The sequence below is a fragment of the Mesocricetus auratus genome, unplaced genomic scaffold (genome assembly GCF_017639785.1).
Source record: "Mesocricetus auratus isolate SY011 unplaced genomic scaffold, BCM_Maur_2.0 Super-Scaffold_15014, whole genome shotgun sequence".
Taxonomy (NCBI): Eukaryota; Metazoa; Chordata; class Mammalia; order Rodentia; family Cricetidae; genus Mesocricetus; species Mesocricetus auratus.
The window spans coordinates 8157689-8176224 of NW_024429186.1; the positions used below are offsets into that span (position 1 = coordinate 8157689).

General features: G+C 46.0%; 1 protein-coding gene across 7 annotated transcripts in view; it reads right to left on the reverse strand.

Annotated features, from left to right (window-relative positions):
* Traf3 (TNF receptor associated factor 3) overlaps positions 1 to 18536 on the reverse strand; it is a 107518-nt gene that overhangs the window by 8904 nt on the left and 80078 nt on the right. For 6 of the 7 annotated variants that reach the window (XM_040742446.1, XM_040742441.1, XM_040742439.1 and 3 more), the window contains 6 exons: positions 17839 to 17943; positions 16957 to 17124; positions 11090 to 11170; positions 8681 to 8755; positions 7159 to 7251; positions 3187 to 3327 (listed from right to left, as the gene is read on the reverse strand). In XM_040742446.1, coding sequence (XP_040598380.1) covers positions 3187 to 3327; positions 7159 to 7251; positions 8681 to 8755; positions 11090 to 11170; positions 16957 to 17124; positions 17839 to 17943 — 663 coding nt within the window. The remainder of the gene's footprint in view (positions 1 to 3186; positions 3328 to 7158; positions 7252 to 8680; positions 8756 to 11089; positions 11171 to 16956; positions 17125 to 17838; positions 17944 to 18536) is intronic. The other variant, XM_040742447.1, reaches the window with a different exon arrangement.

Here is an 18536-nt window from a genome sequence, read left to right on the forward strand (position 1 = left end):
GCAATGCAGACACGGGGCATGTACTTTGTGTATAGGCATATGATCCGCACAAATGGGCTCACCCAAACAACTTAGGAGCTGTGCCCCAGCAAGGGAATGTGCTATTTTTTCAGACAGACCTTTCACGTGCAAAACCAATACATCTTAAAGCAGAATACAGGTCTGTGTCAAGCCTTCTCTGTGAATAAGAAATAACTAAATTCCTGAAGTACCTTGGTGAGCTCTCAAGCACTGCAGTGTTTCTATAAATGGACACTCTAAGTGCAGGTTGAAGGTGTGGATTTAATTGCAAGCTCGGGAGCTGGGAAGCAGCAGTCTGCACACACAATAAACAACCCCAACTCCTGGCCTGCTCCTAGGGTCTCAGATGACCAGCTATATGCAACTGAACTTCAGGGCTGCAGTAAATGTCCTTTGCTATCCCTTGTCACCTTCAGGTCACTAGGCCTTGGCCATACAACCTTGTTCAGTGAGAGCACAGTGGCGCTCATGTGGACTGTGGACACTCACCTGAGCCCTACCGCATGGATGTGGCAACTGGCAGCAGCATGTTCAATCTATGCCTCAGGAGCTTGTCTTCCTCTTCTGAGTAATGGGTCACAGGTGCTGCTGCTCAGGAGCCTCTAAGGCACTTGGGACTACAGACATGTGATGCATAACCCATTTCTTTTTTCTTTCAATGTGTGGAGTCCACTCTTTCTACCAAGGGTTTTAGGACTAAAGTCAGCTTGTCAGACTTGGTGACAAGCAGCTTTCTCCACTGGGCCAAGTCACTACCACACACTGTCTCTCACTTAGATATCCCTGAAGGGCTCCAGATGGAGCCTAGGACCTCAGGATTGCTAGGCAGACAACTAGCACTTAGCTATGCAGTCAGCCCTTCTTTATTCTGAGAAAGGAATCACTAAATTGCCCAGGCTAGCATTGGGCTCTGCATCCAGGATACTTCTTTGTTTGTTTGTTTTTTTGAGACAGGGGTTCTCTGTGTAGCCTGGACTGTTTTGAAAGTCACTCTGTAGACCTCAAACTCACATAGGTCCACTTGCCTCTGCCTCCTGAGTGCTGGGATTAAAGGTGTGTCCCACCACACTTGGTTACCATTTTTAAAAAATGATTTATTTTTATTTTATGTGTGTTAGTGTTTTGCTTGCATGTCTGTCAGTATGAGGGTGTCAGGTTCCCTAGAACTGGAGTTACAGAGAATTGTGAGCAGCCATGTGGGTGCTGGGAATTGAACCCAGGTTCTCTGGAAGAGCAAACAGTGCTGTTAACTGCTGAGCCATCTCTCCAGCCCCCAGGCTACCATTTTGATAAACAAAACTTGGTTTTCTGGCCTAGTGGTAGAACTCTGTAATCTCAGCTGCTGCAGAGGCTGAAGAGGGATCACAAGTGTAAGGCCTCCCTGGGCCATGAGGTGTGTTGAGGGCCAGCCTAGCTACCTTAGTGAGACCCTGTCTCAACCAAAGAGGAAACAGAACAGAGTTCAGACAGTTCAGGAACTTGGGTTCAATTCCAGTACCAGGGGTGGGTGGGTATCAAAACCCAAACACATCTTCTTTTTTGAGTGTGTGTGTGACCTGTGCGAGTCACATGTGAGGGTGACACGTGCACAGGCCAGAGGCTGACTTCCGGAGTCTTTCCTGCTTGCTCTCCACCCTACTGTTTTCAGAAAGTCTTCCCACTTACCCGGGGCTCCCCGCCATGACTAGCTTAGCTGGCCACATCTGTCTGGGGCCTTTAGAGCCCTGGAATTACAGGGAGGTGCCATGCCCACCCAGCATTCACACAGTCGTGTGACAAGCACTTTACACATGACCCATCTCACTAGCCCTAAAGGTATTCACTCACAAAGATTCTCTGGCCTCTGTCTCCCAAGTGCTGGGACCAAAAGCATGTGCCACCACAGTCAGCTGTTCTTTAAATTTTTGTTAAACACTCTAAGATGGCTAGTACTTTTTATTCTAGCACAGGAGGCAGAGGCAGGCGGATCTCTGAGTTCCAGGCCAGCCTGGTCTACAGAGTGAATTCCAGGGTTAAGGTTAGCCAAGACTACACAGAGAAACCTTGCCTCAGCAACAACAGCAACAGCAACAAAAAACAAAAACAAAACAGCTCTAAAGAAGAACAAAGAGCACTACCTTTCCTGGGCCCAAAATGCACACACAGACACTGCAGATCTACTTCCTTCAACCCTCAGCCCCACAAGCATGCAGTGCCCACAGAGGCCAGCAGGGGGCACACGAGTCCCTGCAAATGGAGTCACAGGCATCTGTGAGTCACCATGGAGGTTCTGGGAATCAAACCCCAGTCCTTGGCAAGAGTAGCTAGTGATCTTAGCTAAAGAAATACTTCTCCAGCCCCGCAAAAGTTTATATATTTGCTGTTTTGGATGTATCTCTGGATAATTATGGCAAACTAAAGTTAAGTGTGTGTGTGTGAACTCAGAACAAAGCAGTTTGGCTTGATTTCACTTTAGGAAGTGAAACTTGGCACACAAGTACCAATGAACAATATTATCTTAAACAGTAATAAAGACAGATTTTACACAGACTCTCTTTCTGCAGTGGTGGGCATGGAACCTAGGGCCTTGCACATGTTAGGCAAATGCTCTATCACTGAGCTACACACCATCCAAAACAGCTAATTTTTTCACTTTATTATTTATTTGGTTTTTTTTTGTTGTTGTTGCCCTGGCTGTCCTGGAACCTGCTTTGTAGACCATGCTGTCCTATAACTCACAGAGATCTGTCTGCCTCTGCCTCACAAGTGCTGGGATTAAAGGTGTGCGCCACCACAGCTCGGTAATGGGCTAAAACAGCTTTTTTTCTGTTTTGTTTTGTTTTTCGAGACAGGGTTTCTCTGTGTTGTTTTGGAGACTGTCCTGGAACTCACTCTGTAGACCAGGCTGGCCTCGAACTCACAGAGATCCACCTGTCTCTGCCTCCCGAGTGCTGGGATTAAAGGAGTGCACCACCAATGCCCGGCTAAAACAGCTAATTTTTAAAACAAGGGTTTAAGTTTTACTTTGCTCCAATGGGTTGAAGACAGAAGAAGGGTTTTGTTTTGGGTCAGTTTCCTAGGCAGGTGTATGCTGACCCAGTTGCCTCTGAGTGTTCACACAAGCAAGAGAAGCCCTGGCCTGTCTGCAGGAACTCAGTGATGCCTGCCACCAGACAGGGTGCTCACCTGCAAATGAAGGATTTTGGATTCATTGTTTCGAAGCATTTCCTTTTGTCTCTCAATTTCAATTTCAAAGCTACATATCTGATTGTGCAAACTTTGTATGCTCTTGTTTTTTTCAACGCTTTCATTCTGCAGCAAGGAAACCTGAGAAAGAAATTCTTCAATTAGTTTAACAAAAAGTGGCTTGGTATTAATTAACGATAATGATAGTAATTAAATTTTCACAATATAAGCTTTCTATTGGCTTTTAAAAAGGAGCCTAGGAGGAAAATCCCTCCACACAAAAAAGGGGAATTCTGGAGAGCTAGCAGGGAGCCCTGCAAACTATTTCTGTCTCTCCCTGCTGCTAAGGGATGTTTGGGGAGGGATAACTGAATTTCAGAACAAGGGCCTGGTTTTTAAAGTGCTCACTGAAAACAAATCTTTTACCAGTGCAGTTTCCAGATCTGGCCTGGACACATAATAAGAAACAGTTTTAAGCTGGGCAGTGGTGGTACATACCTTTGATCCCAGCACTTGGGAGGCAGAGGCAGAGGCAGAGACAGGCGGATCTCTGTGAGTTCGAGGCCAGCCTGGACTAACAGAGATAGTTCCAGGATAGCCAGAGCTGTTATATAGAGAAACCCTGTCTCAAAAACAAACAAACAAAAGAAAGTTTTTATTTTATCCAGCTTGCACAAGCACTGTATATATGAAAAATGGGCTTCACAGAATCATACCTGCTCTAAAAACACCATGTACATGGTATTTTGTTTTAGTCTTTCTATTTGATATAAAAATAATAAAAAGCTAGTCCCTGGAGGGCATCACTAGCTGAAACAGGCCAGGAACAGAAAGACAGATACTGCCTGTTTTCACAACTAGAACCAAAAAGCTGAAGCAAGAAGCAAAGAGAAGGGACACCGGGACTGGGGAGATATGAGACACACTGGCCACATGCACAAAGTTTCAGCTCACGAGCTATTTCTAAGGTGACAGCTGTCAACAATGAAATGCATACACCAAACTGCTGAGAACAGATCTGAAGTGTTCCCACCATAAAAAGTGGGGGTGGGGAAAGCAATGTATGGGCCCATCATGTAGCTTGTTCTCATCATTTCCTAATATATATGCACACCCAGCCATCACACTGTACATACAATCACCATCTATCAATTTTATTTATTTTTATTTTATGTGCATTGGTGTTTTGCTTGCATGTCTGTCTGTGTGAGGATTCTGGATCCCCTGGAACTGGAGTTACAGACAGTTGTGAGGTGCCATGTGGGTGCTGGGAATTTAACTAGGGTCTTCCGGAAGAGCAGCCAGTGCTCTTAATCACTGAGTCATCTCTCCAGCCCCATCTGTCAATTTTTAAAAAGCCAAGCGCCGTCCTGCAAGGGTCACACCCACTAGTGTTACATCCCTAAACCCAAGGAGAGGTGGCCTGATGCAGTCACACAGGCACTTCATCTCACCCTCGGGCCAGCCCATTAACTCCTCAGAAACAGATGGGGTTCACACCCAAAGAGACCCCAACACAAAAACTTGGTGGTTAGCCAGGTGTGGTGGCACACGCCTTCAATCCTAGCACTTGGGAGGCAGCGGCAGGCGGATCTAGGCAAGTGAACTAGAGACAGGTGGCCTCTAGCTCGAGGTCAGCCTGGTCTACAGAATTCCAGAAAAGCAAGGGCTACACAGAGAAAGCCTGCCTTGAAAAAACAAGAAAAGAAAGAAAGAAAGAAAACAAATGGAGCCTGTGTGTCTCGTAGGCAAAGGGCGCCTCCACTCTCCAGCTCTCTCCCACTGCGTAAGGCAGAAGCTCCTGCGGTGCCAACCTATACAATGAAGAAGGACAACAGCAGGTGTTTGTTTGTTTGTTTGGAGACAGGGCTTCTCTGTGTAGCCCTGGCTGTCCTGGAACCAGCTCTGCCTCTGCCTCCCGAGTGCTGGGACTAAAGGCGTGCGCCACCACCACCCGGCTGGCAAGAGCAGTTTTACAAAGCTCTTCTGAAGTCACTGTTCAATTATTCCCATCTAGCAAAGCCAAACCAAGTCCCCAGGCTTTTCTCATCCTCACCAAGTGGAGACATCCTTTTAAACAAGAGTCTGACTTATATTTCTAAAAATACCAACATTCCTGCAGCAACTAAATACTGGTTAAACAGAAGCAACTAACAGTAACATGCACATGTTGTACCAGATAGTCTTAATTGTCTTCCTTCAGAGTTTTCCTTATGTGAACGGTGAGCTCACACGTTAGAGAGCAAAGCCCTGAAGCACTGCACACTGCTGCCTTCGTAGGCCTCTTAATGACCACTAAGGTGAGCAGGCAGCCCTGTTCCAGAAACAGCACACACACTCCCCTGCAGTGAAAACAGGGACCTCTGTAACTTGAAAACATCCTATTGCCCCAGCACTTCCTGGGCCTTTGTACTGGACAGTCAGACTCCCAGAGCCACTAACAGCAAGGTGAATGAAACAAACAAACAAAACAAAACACTAATTCTTTTTTCTTTCTTTTGAGACAGGGTCTTAAGGAGCCTAGGCTGGCCTTGAACTTGCTATATATCTAGAAGACCATGAACTTCTGACCTTCCCGCCTCCACTTCCTGAGGGCAGGGATTATAGGTATGTGCCACAATACCTGGGTTCAAACTAAGTAAAGGGAAGGGCCTTTTAAATGCACTCGTGAGATACAGGACATCCTGAGGTTATATAGTAACTGAAAAATGGCAGAAACAAACCATTTTCTTCAAAAAGAGGGGGGAAAGATTCCTAGGTAGCTCTCAATGGGCTCAGAGCAAACACTGTGTTCTCTGGGGGAATGGCCATTGACTGGGCTTCCAGAAACTTCCTCGTGGGGGACAAGGTCCTTCCTGTTCCTCACCTGGCCTTTCCAGTGGTACCAGCACATGGCACCATGTGGGCTCACTTGGGAACCTTCTGATTTGTCACTCTAGACCAGCAGTTCTCAACCTGTAGGTCCTGACCCCTTTGACAAACCTTTATCTCCAAAAATATTTACATTATGATTCACAACAATAGAAAAATTATAGTTATGAAGTAGCAAGGAAAGTAATTTTATGGTGGGGGTCACACAACATAAGGAACTGTGTTAAAGGGTCACAGCATCAGGAAGGTTGAGACTTTGAAGTACATTTGTATTAATCACTTAACACAAGACTCTCAGATCTTTATAAAACTCCAATGTCAGTTGCACCAACCACTTAAATCCATCTCAATGCACTCCTGATACAAGTTTCAATCGATGTATTGAATGTAAATGAGCCATGAGAAGTGTGAGCCCATAACTACCTCTCCTCAGTCCTTGGAGCGCTTCCCCTACTCCTCAAGGCAATACAGCCCTGCTGTGGGGGTGAGCACCACAGAACAAATGGCAGGTGCACTCTTAACTGGAAGGACCTTGTTGGAGGCCACAACGCCTCCTGGTGAGATAAGACTGTTGGTAGTGCTGCTGTCTATGCAGTCGGTGCAGCCGAGAGAACCAACTGCAAACAGGGAGAAGGCAACATGTTTTCCTGGGGCTTACAAAAGACACAGCTGGAGATCATCAACCCTAGTAACCAGACACGTGGGACTGGCAAACATGGTCTGTGAGGAGACAATCAGCTTTTGGGGTTAAGTGGTCCAGTCCAGCAGTCTCCATCCTAGTCAGTGCCAAAACAGCCAGGGTCAGTTCACCTGCACAGGGTGGCTGCTTTTCACAGAGCTATGGAGCTGAGGACTAGAGTATGAGTGTTGGGACAATCTTTGTCGTAGATCAGTGCTGACCCACAGAGCAATTACACAGAAAGGAAGGAAGCCAGTGTTGCTTGGCAGCCAAAATGAGCAAACAGCTCCACACAGAAGCTCAAGATTCCAACAGAATGGACTTTGTTGACAATCTCTTCATTCTGGGCCTTCCATTAAAAAACCAGTGATAATTACAAAGCAGATTTCCTCTTTGACAGAAGCCAAATGCTCCGTGCCTACCTTCTTCTCCAGGGAGTTACTCCACTCCTTGAGCAGATTCACGTGCTGCACGGCAGAGCTGGCCTCATGGGCCTTAATCTGCTGGTTTGTGCCCTGCAAGAGCAAAGGCGGTAACACTAAACCAATGTCTCCCAAGGACAGAAAGCCTAGCACAAACTCTAGAAGCAGCACTACACAGGAAGGTGCCTAGTTATGTACAGGGAACTCCAGGGGCCCTCCCTCCTAGGCTACAGTGCAGGGTGCACGCCAAGAACCCTGTGATGCTGCAGAGCTAAGCTCAAGTTAATACCCTTCTTTCCTCGAGTTCTCGTTAGTGGCTTCTCATCAACGTGTCATACTTGCAGAATTAAATTTGAAACCCATCCTGTTCCTTTACAAATCATTTCCATGAAGATATACATAGAGAATATTCTGGAACCTACAGCTGCAGGCAGGTGCTGCTACAGTAGTTCAGCATTGTATCCAAAAAGGCACCGCCTCACCAGGCTGAGTGTGCTGAGAAATTTACATACAAAACATAAACAATCTACAGAGTACATAAGATGCAGACCATTCAAGCCAAGAGCAAGCACATTAAATAGTACTTTGCATATTCAAGGAAACAACCAATTTGAGAATATAACTTGTTTTGATACTGGGAAATTAAGGAATCAGAAAAAGCGTTTTCATGATCTCCAAAACATATACTCTGTATATGGAATGTCTCTCCATATGCTGATCTGAGCACAGCTCTGCGTCAGCATACATACGCACACACAGAGGACGGATGGCACTACGCACGACAGAACAGGGCGGTACAGGCGCCTCCGAGACTGAAGCAAGGGAGAGCTGTATTCTTATCCTCAGTTTCTCATCGTCTAAGAAAAAAGTATTGCAATGCTGCTGTCTCCATACCAACTCCATGAACGCATTGTGAATACATAAAACTAAGTATATGGTTCTTTGTAACATATTTTGCCTATTGGTAGATAAACTCAGTCCTAACTTGCGATCTCAGGTATGTTTTTAAAAAATGAACAGAAAACCGTATGCAGGTTTCTCGAATGAACACTGTTTCCCAGGAAGTAAGTTTTCTACAGGCTTTGCTCAGGCAATTCCAACCCTGGCACGGGTTAAGAGTCAGTTACATATGTAAAGAAAGCATTACAGATACCCATGTGTGACTCTTACAGCTCAGGGCTGACAGACACGGTCAGAACTACGTCTAGTTCAATAGTCACCTATACTCAGGTAGTAAGAGACTTCCAGCTGTCACTGCACTCTTACTACCTGGCGCTGTCGTGGGGGCAGCGGTTCTGGCACACGCTTCCCCAAGCTGTCCCATCTGCGTTTCAAACGCCCTGGACTGGCAAGTGAGCATCCACCCTGCTGCATGTACGCCTTGTTTCACCCATGCAGCAGGGTGTTTGGTTTCACGACAAAGACTAAAAGAGTGAGGACTCAAATGTTAAAATACTATTATGAGAACTTTCTTCAATGGCAGAATGTCAGTGACTGGGAAGGACAAATGTTGGATACTGACCTGAAAAACGCAGCCATAGCGCTTAAAACTACAGGTGCTGGGGGCATTGACACACTCTGACAAGTGTGCACTCAACTGCAACGGGAAAGAGACGTGAGTTGTGACACAAACGTTTGCATGAAAATGTTCAAACATATCAGGGCACAGAGAGCATCCAGGCTGTACTGTTGAGAAGGGTGTTTATCAGCTGCAGGTGTGTACGCATCATCTGCTTGCTGGACTTCAGGCAGTAAAATACAGTTTCATCACAAGTATACACGTATACACACCAATATACATAAATACATTTACTGTAACAGTTCTTAAACTTCCAATTTCTTTAGAACAAATTGTTCAAACTGTGACATGCCGTCTGAAGTGCCAGAATTAAAAAAGAAAAAAAAAACTGAAATGCACATTCAAAGACTATTAACAAAAACTGTATGAAACACAAAAAATCAGAAAGCATTTGGGATGCAACTGGGTTACACACCTACTATACAGTACACAAAAATAAACCCATTTTCGAAGCAAGCTCACACACTGAACCATTACTAGTAACACTTGAGATGGCTGGAGGCGAGTTGCTCCGTTATCTGAAAAGCCTTTTTTCCTGGCATGTTCAGAGCCTCGTAAGCTTTTCAAAGATCCCTACAGCCATTCTAACAACAGGAATCTTATGCTGTCTCCTCTGATAGATGGAAAATTACGAGTGCCTGGAAAAATCTAAGCTATCCCGAGAGAAGAAAGCCTCTTGTTTAGCTCCAGGATGCCCCAAGCAAGAGACAAGGGAACTGACAGGATGTATCCTAAGACTGACTTGTGCCTGGGCTGGTGTTGCCGTGGGCAACAGCTCTGCGCCTGCTGCCTCCTCCTCAGCTTTTATTCTACAGTCTGTGCAGACACAGGTAGGTGCTTGTTTGTGTAATTTTGGAATTTTTCTTGGTCTATCAGGACCAAGGTGATTCTTCTCTATCTTGGTATTTAGGACTGAGGGACAAACAGATCCATTCTTCCTCTGCTCACTGACCCTTTTATGATAGGTCAGAAGAAATGCAACCTGGAACCACAACCAACCACACGGAAAGGCCTGTTAGGCGGTCGTGAAGATCAGCAGCCTAGTGAGCTTGCTGTTTCCCTGAACCCAGCCAGGACACCCTGGCTGGACTCACAGGAAGTACCCAGAAGGCCCCACAGGCAGGTCGGCTTGGACCAGTTTAAAACTTTAAGGTGTGACATTCTTTCAGGGCCACTGTAACTATTACAGTCATGACTGGCTACCACCTCTAGCACTACAACCAGGGCGCACTGGTTCTGACAGGCTATTTCTACTATAAACTTTTCCTAACCTGGGCTTATTAGGAGCACACTCAGAGCCCTGAAGAATTTATAGGAGTTTTGGAACAGAAACAAGACTAATGCACAGCCCAACAGCTCCTTTCACTGAAACCAAGAGAAATGCAGTTTAAAAATCTTATTTTGAAATAAAAGTAACTTAGAGGCTACTGTTCATCTTAACTCAGAGCCTTGAGCGGTCAGAACTGAAGTGAGGGTTATAAATTATGGGGATCATTTTAGCAGTTAAGACTCTCCATACATTAACAGAAGGATCTTCCAGTGGACCAGTGCGGAGGATTTACTCCGAGAGGCCTGACACCAACCCTGCCCGTCACTGTCTGGAGGATACACCTAGGTGAGCAGGGCTCTCAGGGTCTTTCCAGCTCTCTGTACCCTAGCACTAGGCCCACAGCAACTAGCGTTTCTAGGCTGCCATCCTCCAACTGCCTGGAGATGCCAGGCTGCTGGAGAAGACTCCAGAGGCTCCGAAGATCAGAGCCTCAGGCACCAAGCAATGGAGGGGGCTCCAGGTCAGGTCCCACGTAAAACTGTTAGGAATCCCTGGAATTTCCCACATGGATCTACTCATGTGGATAGGCTAAATGAAGTCAATGATAAAATCTACCTACCCTACAGAAGCACTTGGGCAGGGTGCAATGGACAGTCACTGGGACCCCTCACAAGTGCCCCTAAGGATGGTCCCAGTATCTACTTCCCCTCAAGCACTGCTCCTGCCCATGAGGTGCTCAAATGGTTTTAAAAGGTCTAAATTCACTTTTTTGAGACAACTATTATTTTTTAGATTTAGAAACAGTGATTCTAAAAAACTTAAAGTACCACCATTACTTACATTTGTAATTATTCACATTTTTTTCAATTCTTAGTATGTCCAATCCTGAATTTACCTTTTTGTAGCATTTTGTTGTTTGCTGCTCTGACTTCCAAAAAGTTTTGTCTTTCTTGTTACACACATTACCGTAGTCGACCATGAATGACGACTATATAGATGCCCATGACTCAGGAAGAATGGAGCCTACAGTACATGGGACCCGATGTCACAGGGCTCCTGCCTGGGCCCTGGCCGTGCCTTACCTCACTTCTCAGAAGAGTCTGGACGCTGCACTTATGGGGGCAGGACACCACCACACAGGGACAATCGGTATCTTCGTGTTTCTACAAAGGAAAAGGAAGTGTGTCAAGTTTGGACCAGCAAAGCTCAACCTTCGCAATGCCCACCATTCCAATGTAGACACAAGGAAGCTGTGGCAACCATTACCACGTCATACTCATCAGAGCATGAGTGTCTGGGACCTTGTGACATCAGGTCAGATCTGACTCAGAGGGAACTTATGGCGCACATGCTAGTGACATCCTAATGCCTGCTCCTTCCCCAGCAGATTCCAGGTCAAGGGTCCTATGGACAATGTGGGGTTGGTCAAATGCCCATGCTCGGATTTTCCTTGGCCTTTCAGCTTGGAGTCTGGACAGGAAGCTTCTCCAATAGGTGAAAGCGTCACGGCCCCCTAGATACTGTCCTGAAATCTTGCCTACATTATCTTTAGTACACAAGTATGGATAAATTCTGGTCTAGGCATATTGAAATGGCATGATCTTTAGCTCTGCAGAACAATAGGGACTGTTAATCTCAATGCCAGAAGATCCAGGCCATAAAAAGGCAAGGGTAAGAACATCAAAGGGTTGAGGACATCAAACCCAAGGGCCCAAGAAAGTACTGCTGGACCCACAATGAAGGCAAAGCCAGAGACACAAGTGCCAGTACAGCAACCGCAGCTCAGCGAGGTGCTCGGCAGCTCTCCAGATCTTGGGATACTTCCGGGTCTCAGCAGGTTTTCTGGTTCCTTTGGCCTTTGGTAACATTTGTCTTTAGGTGGATGAATGGACCGGGGCACTTGTTCAGTCTAACTAGGCAGGTACAGGGTCAAAAACAGTGGCCTATACAAGGGAAGTACATGTCTTTTATTTTATTCAGTTGTTGTTTCTGTTTTTTGGAGACAGAGTTTCTCTGTATAACAGCTCTGACTATCCTGGAACTCTCATTGTAGACCAGGCTGGCCTTGAACTCAGATATCTGCCCGCTTCTGGCATCCAAGTGCTGGGATTAAAGGCGCGTGCCACCATCGCCTGGCTAGAAGTACATTTTAACAGAGGACACTGCCCTGAGGAGGGTCCCAGGCTCAATCTTGCTGGAATTATGAAAGACTGGGCCTTCTGGGTGTGAGCACTGAATGTGTGGAGCAGGGGAATACCTACAAGATTAAGATGCTCTGCTCGATGGGAGTTGGTGGTGCACACTTTTAATCCCAGCACTCAGGAGGCAGAGGCAGGCGGATCTCTGTGAGTTCGAGGCCAGCATGGTTTACAGAGCGAGTTCCAGGACAGCCTCCAAAACAATACAGAGAAACCCTGTCTTGAAAAAAAACCAAAAAAAAAAAAAAAAAAAAAAAAAAGATGCTCTGCTCCTGAGCTGGGTCTCGGAGTCCCCCACAGTACCTGGTAAGCAAGTCCACTACCATTTCACAGTGACCAGAAGGGCTGGGCATGGAGAACTGGTCACAGGTCTCCCTCCGGGGACAGCTTACACAAGGACCCAGCATGTGGGGTTTGCATGGATCTGCAGTTTTCAAGAACCACAAAGTCAAGGCATTCTGTACGTTTCAGAATGCTTCTCTGATACTGACCACATGGTCTGTGAACCAAGTGTGATCACACTGCCCTCCCAAGAGCCGAGGTCACAAGTCTACAGAGCAGAGCAGGGCCTCTGAAACATGGTAAAGAAACCACAGGTGTTCTCTCTGTACTCTGAACTCACACAGTCCCATCTTCATTCTCTGGGCTGGACACTTGCCTGGTGCCTCATCAACACAAGCGTAGCAGAGGGAGGAGATCAGGACAGCACCAAGGAGGTGCGGGAAAGCAGGACTAGGGCAGGAGGGGCGGAGGGGTGGGCAGGCTGACGGGGAGGTGAGTGAGGCAGAGCAGCCAGCATCTCTGCATATACTCTTGCACACCTATGTGAGAATATCTGGAAGAAGGTTTCAAAAGCATCAAAAGCTGCACATGTTTTAAGTTAGATTTTGATGAACTGTTGCTGAACTGCCCTCCAGTAACCTGACCCCAATCTGGAATCTCATTATCATGAAAAACATATTCCTGCACTTTACCAGTTCTATAATACTTTTTAATCTGTTGCAGCCCAATGGAAGGGATAGGAAGCATGGGGGTCCTTCAGCTCAAGGCATTGTGAGGTGGCATATTTCCTCTACTAATCATGGGTAATTCTATTCACTGAATTGCCTGTTCAGGACTTCTACCCCTAACAGTGACTGAATAGTGTCCTCCCACAGCATTGCCAGTGTTCATTCAGAACCTCTGGATGGGACCTTACTGATCTGGTTCTTTGCAGCTGTCATTAATTAGGACAAGGCTCTCAGTCTCATGACTGCATCCTTAGAGAGGTAAGGACTCAGGAGCAGTCAGGTAAACACAGAGACAGAGCAGGAGGGTCCAGCTTCCAGTCAAGGGCCGAGGGCAACTGGGGTGTCCAGGAAAGGTGCAAAGCTTTCTCTCAAAGCTGCTGCTGCGAACAGAGCCCTGCCAACATCCTGGTTTCTGAATGCTTTTGAAGTTTATTTTATTTAGTGAGTGTTTTTTTGCTTGCAAGTATGGCTGTGCCTGTGCACCACGTGTGTGCCAGGTACCCATAGAGGTCAGAAGATGGTGTTACAGATGGTAAGCTGCCACCTGATGCTACTGATACTGTGTTCTAACAGTCGAAAGAAAGGATGCACCACTGGAAACAGACAAGAGACATGGCGCACACCTTTAACCCCAGCATTTGGGAAAGGCAGGCAGATCTCTGTGAGTTTGAGGTTAGCCTGATCTCACAGCAAGTTCTAGGCCAGCTGGGGCTATATAATGAGACTCTGTCACGCACAAAACAAAACAAAAACTTGATATATTTTGTAGTGGTTTGTAAGAAGACTGGTTACCTAGGAAACAGTGTAGCTTTGAATTCCTGCACCTGCTGCTCAAGTGTTGGACTGTAGGTGTACATTTCCATGATTGCACATTTGACTGCACATGTGTGCACACGTGGGAAATACAAAGCATAGCTATACAATGAACATTCATGAAACACTGCCTAGGTGGAGAACATGATCAACACTCTATCTACCTCATCCTTACTTCCTGCAAGTAACCACTAAACAATGCTGAATTCTGCATTTCTGCCTTTTACTTAAAAGTTTCATCACATACTTATGTGTGCCTAACAAAAGAGTTTCATCTGGGTGGTATTCAGATTTTATTAAAATACAGTTTGCCTCAGGAATTGTATGTAGTTTGGTTCTGTACTAGACACTTGCAGTAATGTACTGCGAGCTATGCAGTGTGCACCACAGGTCCTAACCTATACTACTGTGTGGCACATTTCACTGTTGAGAGATTTGGGCATGCAATCCTGGCACTAACTAGAAGGAGAGGAGGCCCAGAGCAAGTCACAGAACCTTCTCAGTTCTACAAAGAAGTGAGCGCACAGCGTACACTTGCTTTGTCGGGTCGGGAGGGATGCACAGGCAGTGACACGAAGTGTGCGTGCTAACTAAAGAGCGCTGCTGGGGTGCAGGCACACAGCCAATGCTCGGGCGTCCATTCCGTGTGATGCGAGGGCCTGAGACCAGAGGAGAAAGCAATACAGGCCTTAATACAGGCTCACACCCATAACTAGTACTCAGCAGGATCAGGAGCTCAAGGTCATCCTCAGACATCTAGTGAATTTAAACATCATTCTGGACTTTTACAAAAGAACTTACTTCAAAACAAAAATGAAAGGCCATTGGGGTGCCACATCCTGGTGACTTTAACTACTTGGAGGCCAAGGCAGGAGGATGCCAAATTGAAGCCCATCCTGAATGAATTTTGATTTCAAGGACAGTCAGACAGTGACTTAAAAAGCAGTCTCTGAAGATGGTCCCGAGTTCAGCCCTGAGTAACACAAAGCAAAATGAAAGCAACAGCAGAACATGCTAGTGACACTGTTAAAGGAGCCTGCAGCCAGTTTCCATCATGAAGGTCTCCAGAGATTTATAAGGAACAGTTGCTTTTTTTGTGAAATTCAGATCTCAAACTGCTTTCTAGGTCCAACTCCTCCCATGTGGGGCTCCCGATTAGGACTTCAGACGAAGTAAGCACTGCTTCTTCACTGACTCCCTGGCCCCTCCTCAGGTAGTGCAGTCAGTACTTCCCACACTACAGACCTTTAACTGTACCCCCGTTCTCCTTTCTCAGGCTGCAGACTAATGGTAGAGCCTCCAAGCCACCCCTCTGCCATCAACAGGTGGCTAGCCATGCCTCCTCCTGGCTCTTACAGCCTCGCCTGCTCTTCAGAGGTGGCTGCTTATGTGGTATCTGACTGACATGTTTTCAGTTCCTTCTCAAATGAAAACTACTAGACTCTACTCTGCAAATAATTGATCTCTGCAAGAAGCAAAGTGTAACTCTGACAGGAGTGTATTAAAGTGTGTGTAGCCCGAACAGCTACTCACTAGGTGAATGTCTCACTGTAAGTTTGTTACTGGATAAACTGCTCAACTATGACACATTCGAAGGAAGACACTCAAAGGCTTAGTAACTGGGAACGTGTATGGTACTCTACAAGAAAAAGATGTTCGGGGGTGAGGGGGGCTGGAGAGATGGCTCAGTGTCTGCTCTTCCAGAAGTCCTGAGTTCAATTCCCAGCAACCACATGGTGGCTCACAACCATCTGTAATGAGACCTGGTGCCCTCTTCTGGCCCGCAGGGACACATGCAGGCAGAATGCTGTACACATAATAAAAAAATAAATAAATCTTAAAAAAAAAAGATGCTCAGACAAAACAAGGTCCAGACTGAGGCCTGGCTGGCTATGGGGCGCATGCTGAGACAGCAGAGCCGAGCACGCCTCATTTCATAGGGCAGGAGACTCTCCTACATGGTGACCAAGACTTGTTCCAGGGCAGACACCAGAAACTCAGCAATGGCCCCTGCACCCTGGCTATACCAACAGTGCTCCTTCTGTTGACCCCAGCATCACCACCAAGAATAGTCCCCACATGCCTGGCCTCTCAGCAATACCTGAGCAGGGCCCCCAACTCTCCTGACACTTCCTAAGTCCCCCCTCAGCAACCTGCAAGCAGCCCATGTTCTGGAATGGCATGGCATACAGTAGGTACACAACCCATGTTTGCTTGATGAATAACTGTTTTTAAAGTTGGTCTTCAGCCGGGTGTTAGTGGCACACGGCTTTAATCCCAGTACTCAGGAGGCAGAGGCAGAAGGATCTGCGTGAGTTCAACGCCAGCCTGGTCTACAGAGAAAGTTCCAGGACAACCTGCAAAACAATACAGAAAAACCCTGTCTCAAAAAACCAAAAAATAAAAAAATAAATAAAAAAATAAAAGATATAAAGCTGATCTTCTACCCTCAATGTCCTTTCATGTTTCACACAGAAATGATGATTCCATTGCAAAACACGACAGACCATGTCAAAACAATGAGGCAGGAAAACTCTGAAATCCTCCTTTCTCCCTGAGACAGACAGCTGCCTTTGACACTGCAGGATAAATGAGCCTGTTGTAAGCGACAGTTGTGTTATACAGCTGTGAGAAGATGAGTGCTCCATCAAAATTTGAGGCTATTGTTTGGGACAAGTTACAAATTCTACCTTTTTTCAATCATCATTCTTCATTTTTTTTGACATCTCAAATGAGTCAATCAAGGCAATGGAAAGTGTTAATTATATAAATCAAAATAGGCAAAACAAATACAGTTTTTCTCTGAAATAAAGTTAGATGAAAATTGCTATCTAATCCTCTTCCTCTTTCTCCTTGTGAGAATCCTCGTATCTGCAGAGGAAGTGCACCTGAGCTGGGCAGAAGGGGCATGAACAGGCAACACCGCACCTGCAGTGTGATCATGGGGACTTGGCTCTTGCAGTGATTGCATGTGGCCTCTCGGTATTTACAGGCCTTTTCCACGTGATCCCGCAAGTCTTTTCTCAGTACTTTTTCTTTGCAGTCCGCACGAAGGCAGGGAAGCTCCTCAAACTGGCACTCACTCTTGAGGTGTATCTGCAGAACAGACCAAAGTCCTTAGCTGACAAGAGACACAGGTTCACGGTGCGTACCTTATGTTCCTCAACACACGAGTAAGGGACCACGCATCGTTCTCTCTGTTACCAGAGCTGGGGGGTGGGGGTGTCTCTTTTAAGAATTGTTTCAGCCACATGTGGTGATATAGACCTGACCGGTCATCCCAGCAGAATGGGCCGAGACAGGAGGACCCTGAGTTCAAAGCCAGACTGAACTACATAGCAAGACTAGTGTCAAAAGCTACACACACACATACACATAGAGTAAAACCTGTGTCAAGTTCCCCTCCCACAAAAACACCACCATTATAGACACACACACACACACACACACCATGCCAACCCTTTAAACCCTTTATTCTAATTCAAGTACCCACTCTGAATAAAATAAACAAATTAAAAATAAAAAAGCAACCTTAAATTATGTGAAATTTCACGGCAGAAATAAAGTTATAAAGTGCCTTTGAAAATTAAAACTCAACTCTAATTTCTTCAATTCTAAGTGGGGCAGCAGAGGATGACAATTTCCTGGTGTCATAAAGTGACACTTTATGTCCTAGTGTGGTTCTGTTTGAAAAGAATAAACAGTGTGATGGTGCACACAGTGCTCTGTCATGCTGGCCAGGCAGGTAGATGAAGGGAGCCCTCACAGCCGAGCAGGAAGCCTCTGGTTCTGGGTCACTTGGGTACTCACCAGTAGATGCCCCAGAGTCAGCCGCTCTGCACAGCCTCTGCCTTCATTCCGACAGTAGATCTGAAGAGCCAGGATCTCTCTCTTACAGCAATTATCCTTAAACACCTGAATTGAAAGGCAGTTAGAGGATTAATACTTCTTAATCTTCACATCTTGCCATTGGACAAGGCAAAATCACTTTAAAAATGCTAAGAGCAACTCTTAAGTGGGCCTCAGAAAGCATTAAGGACAATCTTAATTTCTATAAGTACAATGAAGGAGCTGGCCCCATTTAACTCATATAACTGTAACTACTATCTTTTATTAAGTAAATCAGGAAGACAGTCTCAGGACAGGGCAGGCTCCAGCTCCCAGCCAATAAGCAGCAGATGGTCCTGGAAGCACACCTCTTGCCAAAGGACGTGGCGACATGCTGGCAACTCAGCACGGTGCACAAAAGCTTGTCAGAATCAGACCAATAGTTGTGGAGGAAATGCTTTGGGACAATGTATGAAACAATTCTGGCTCCTTCTTAGTGTGTGCTGCTTATAACTCAGTTTTTACCAGAGAAAGAATTTTCTTTTCCTCTCTTCGCCAGAGAGGATGGACTTCTAGCTTTAAATATGTGTTGCAAGGATGAGCATCTTGGTCCTCAGGCATTTCTGACATGCCCACTTGTCAGCACTCTGACAGGAAGACAGTTAACATGTCCTTTCCAA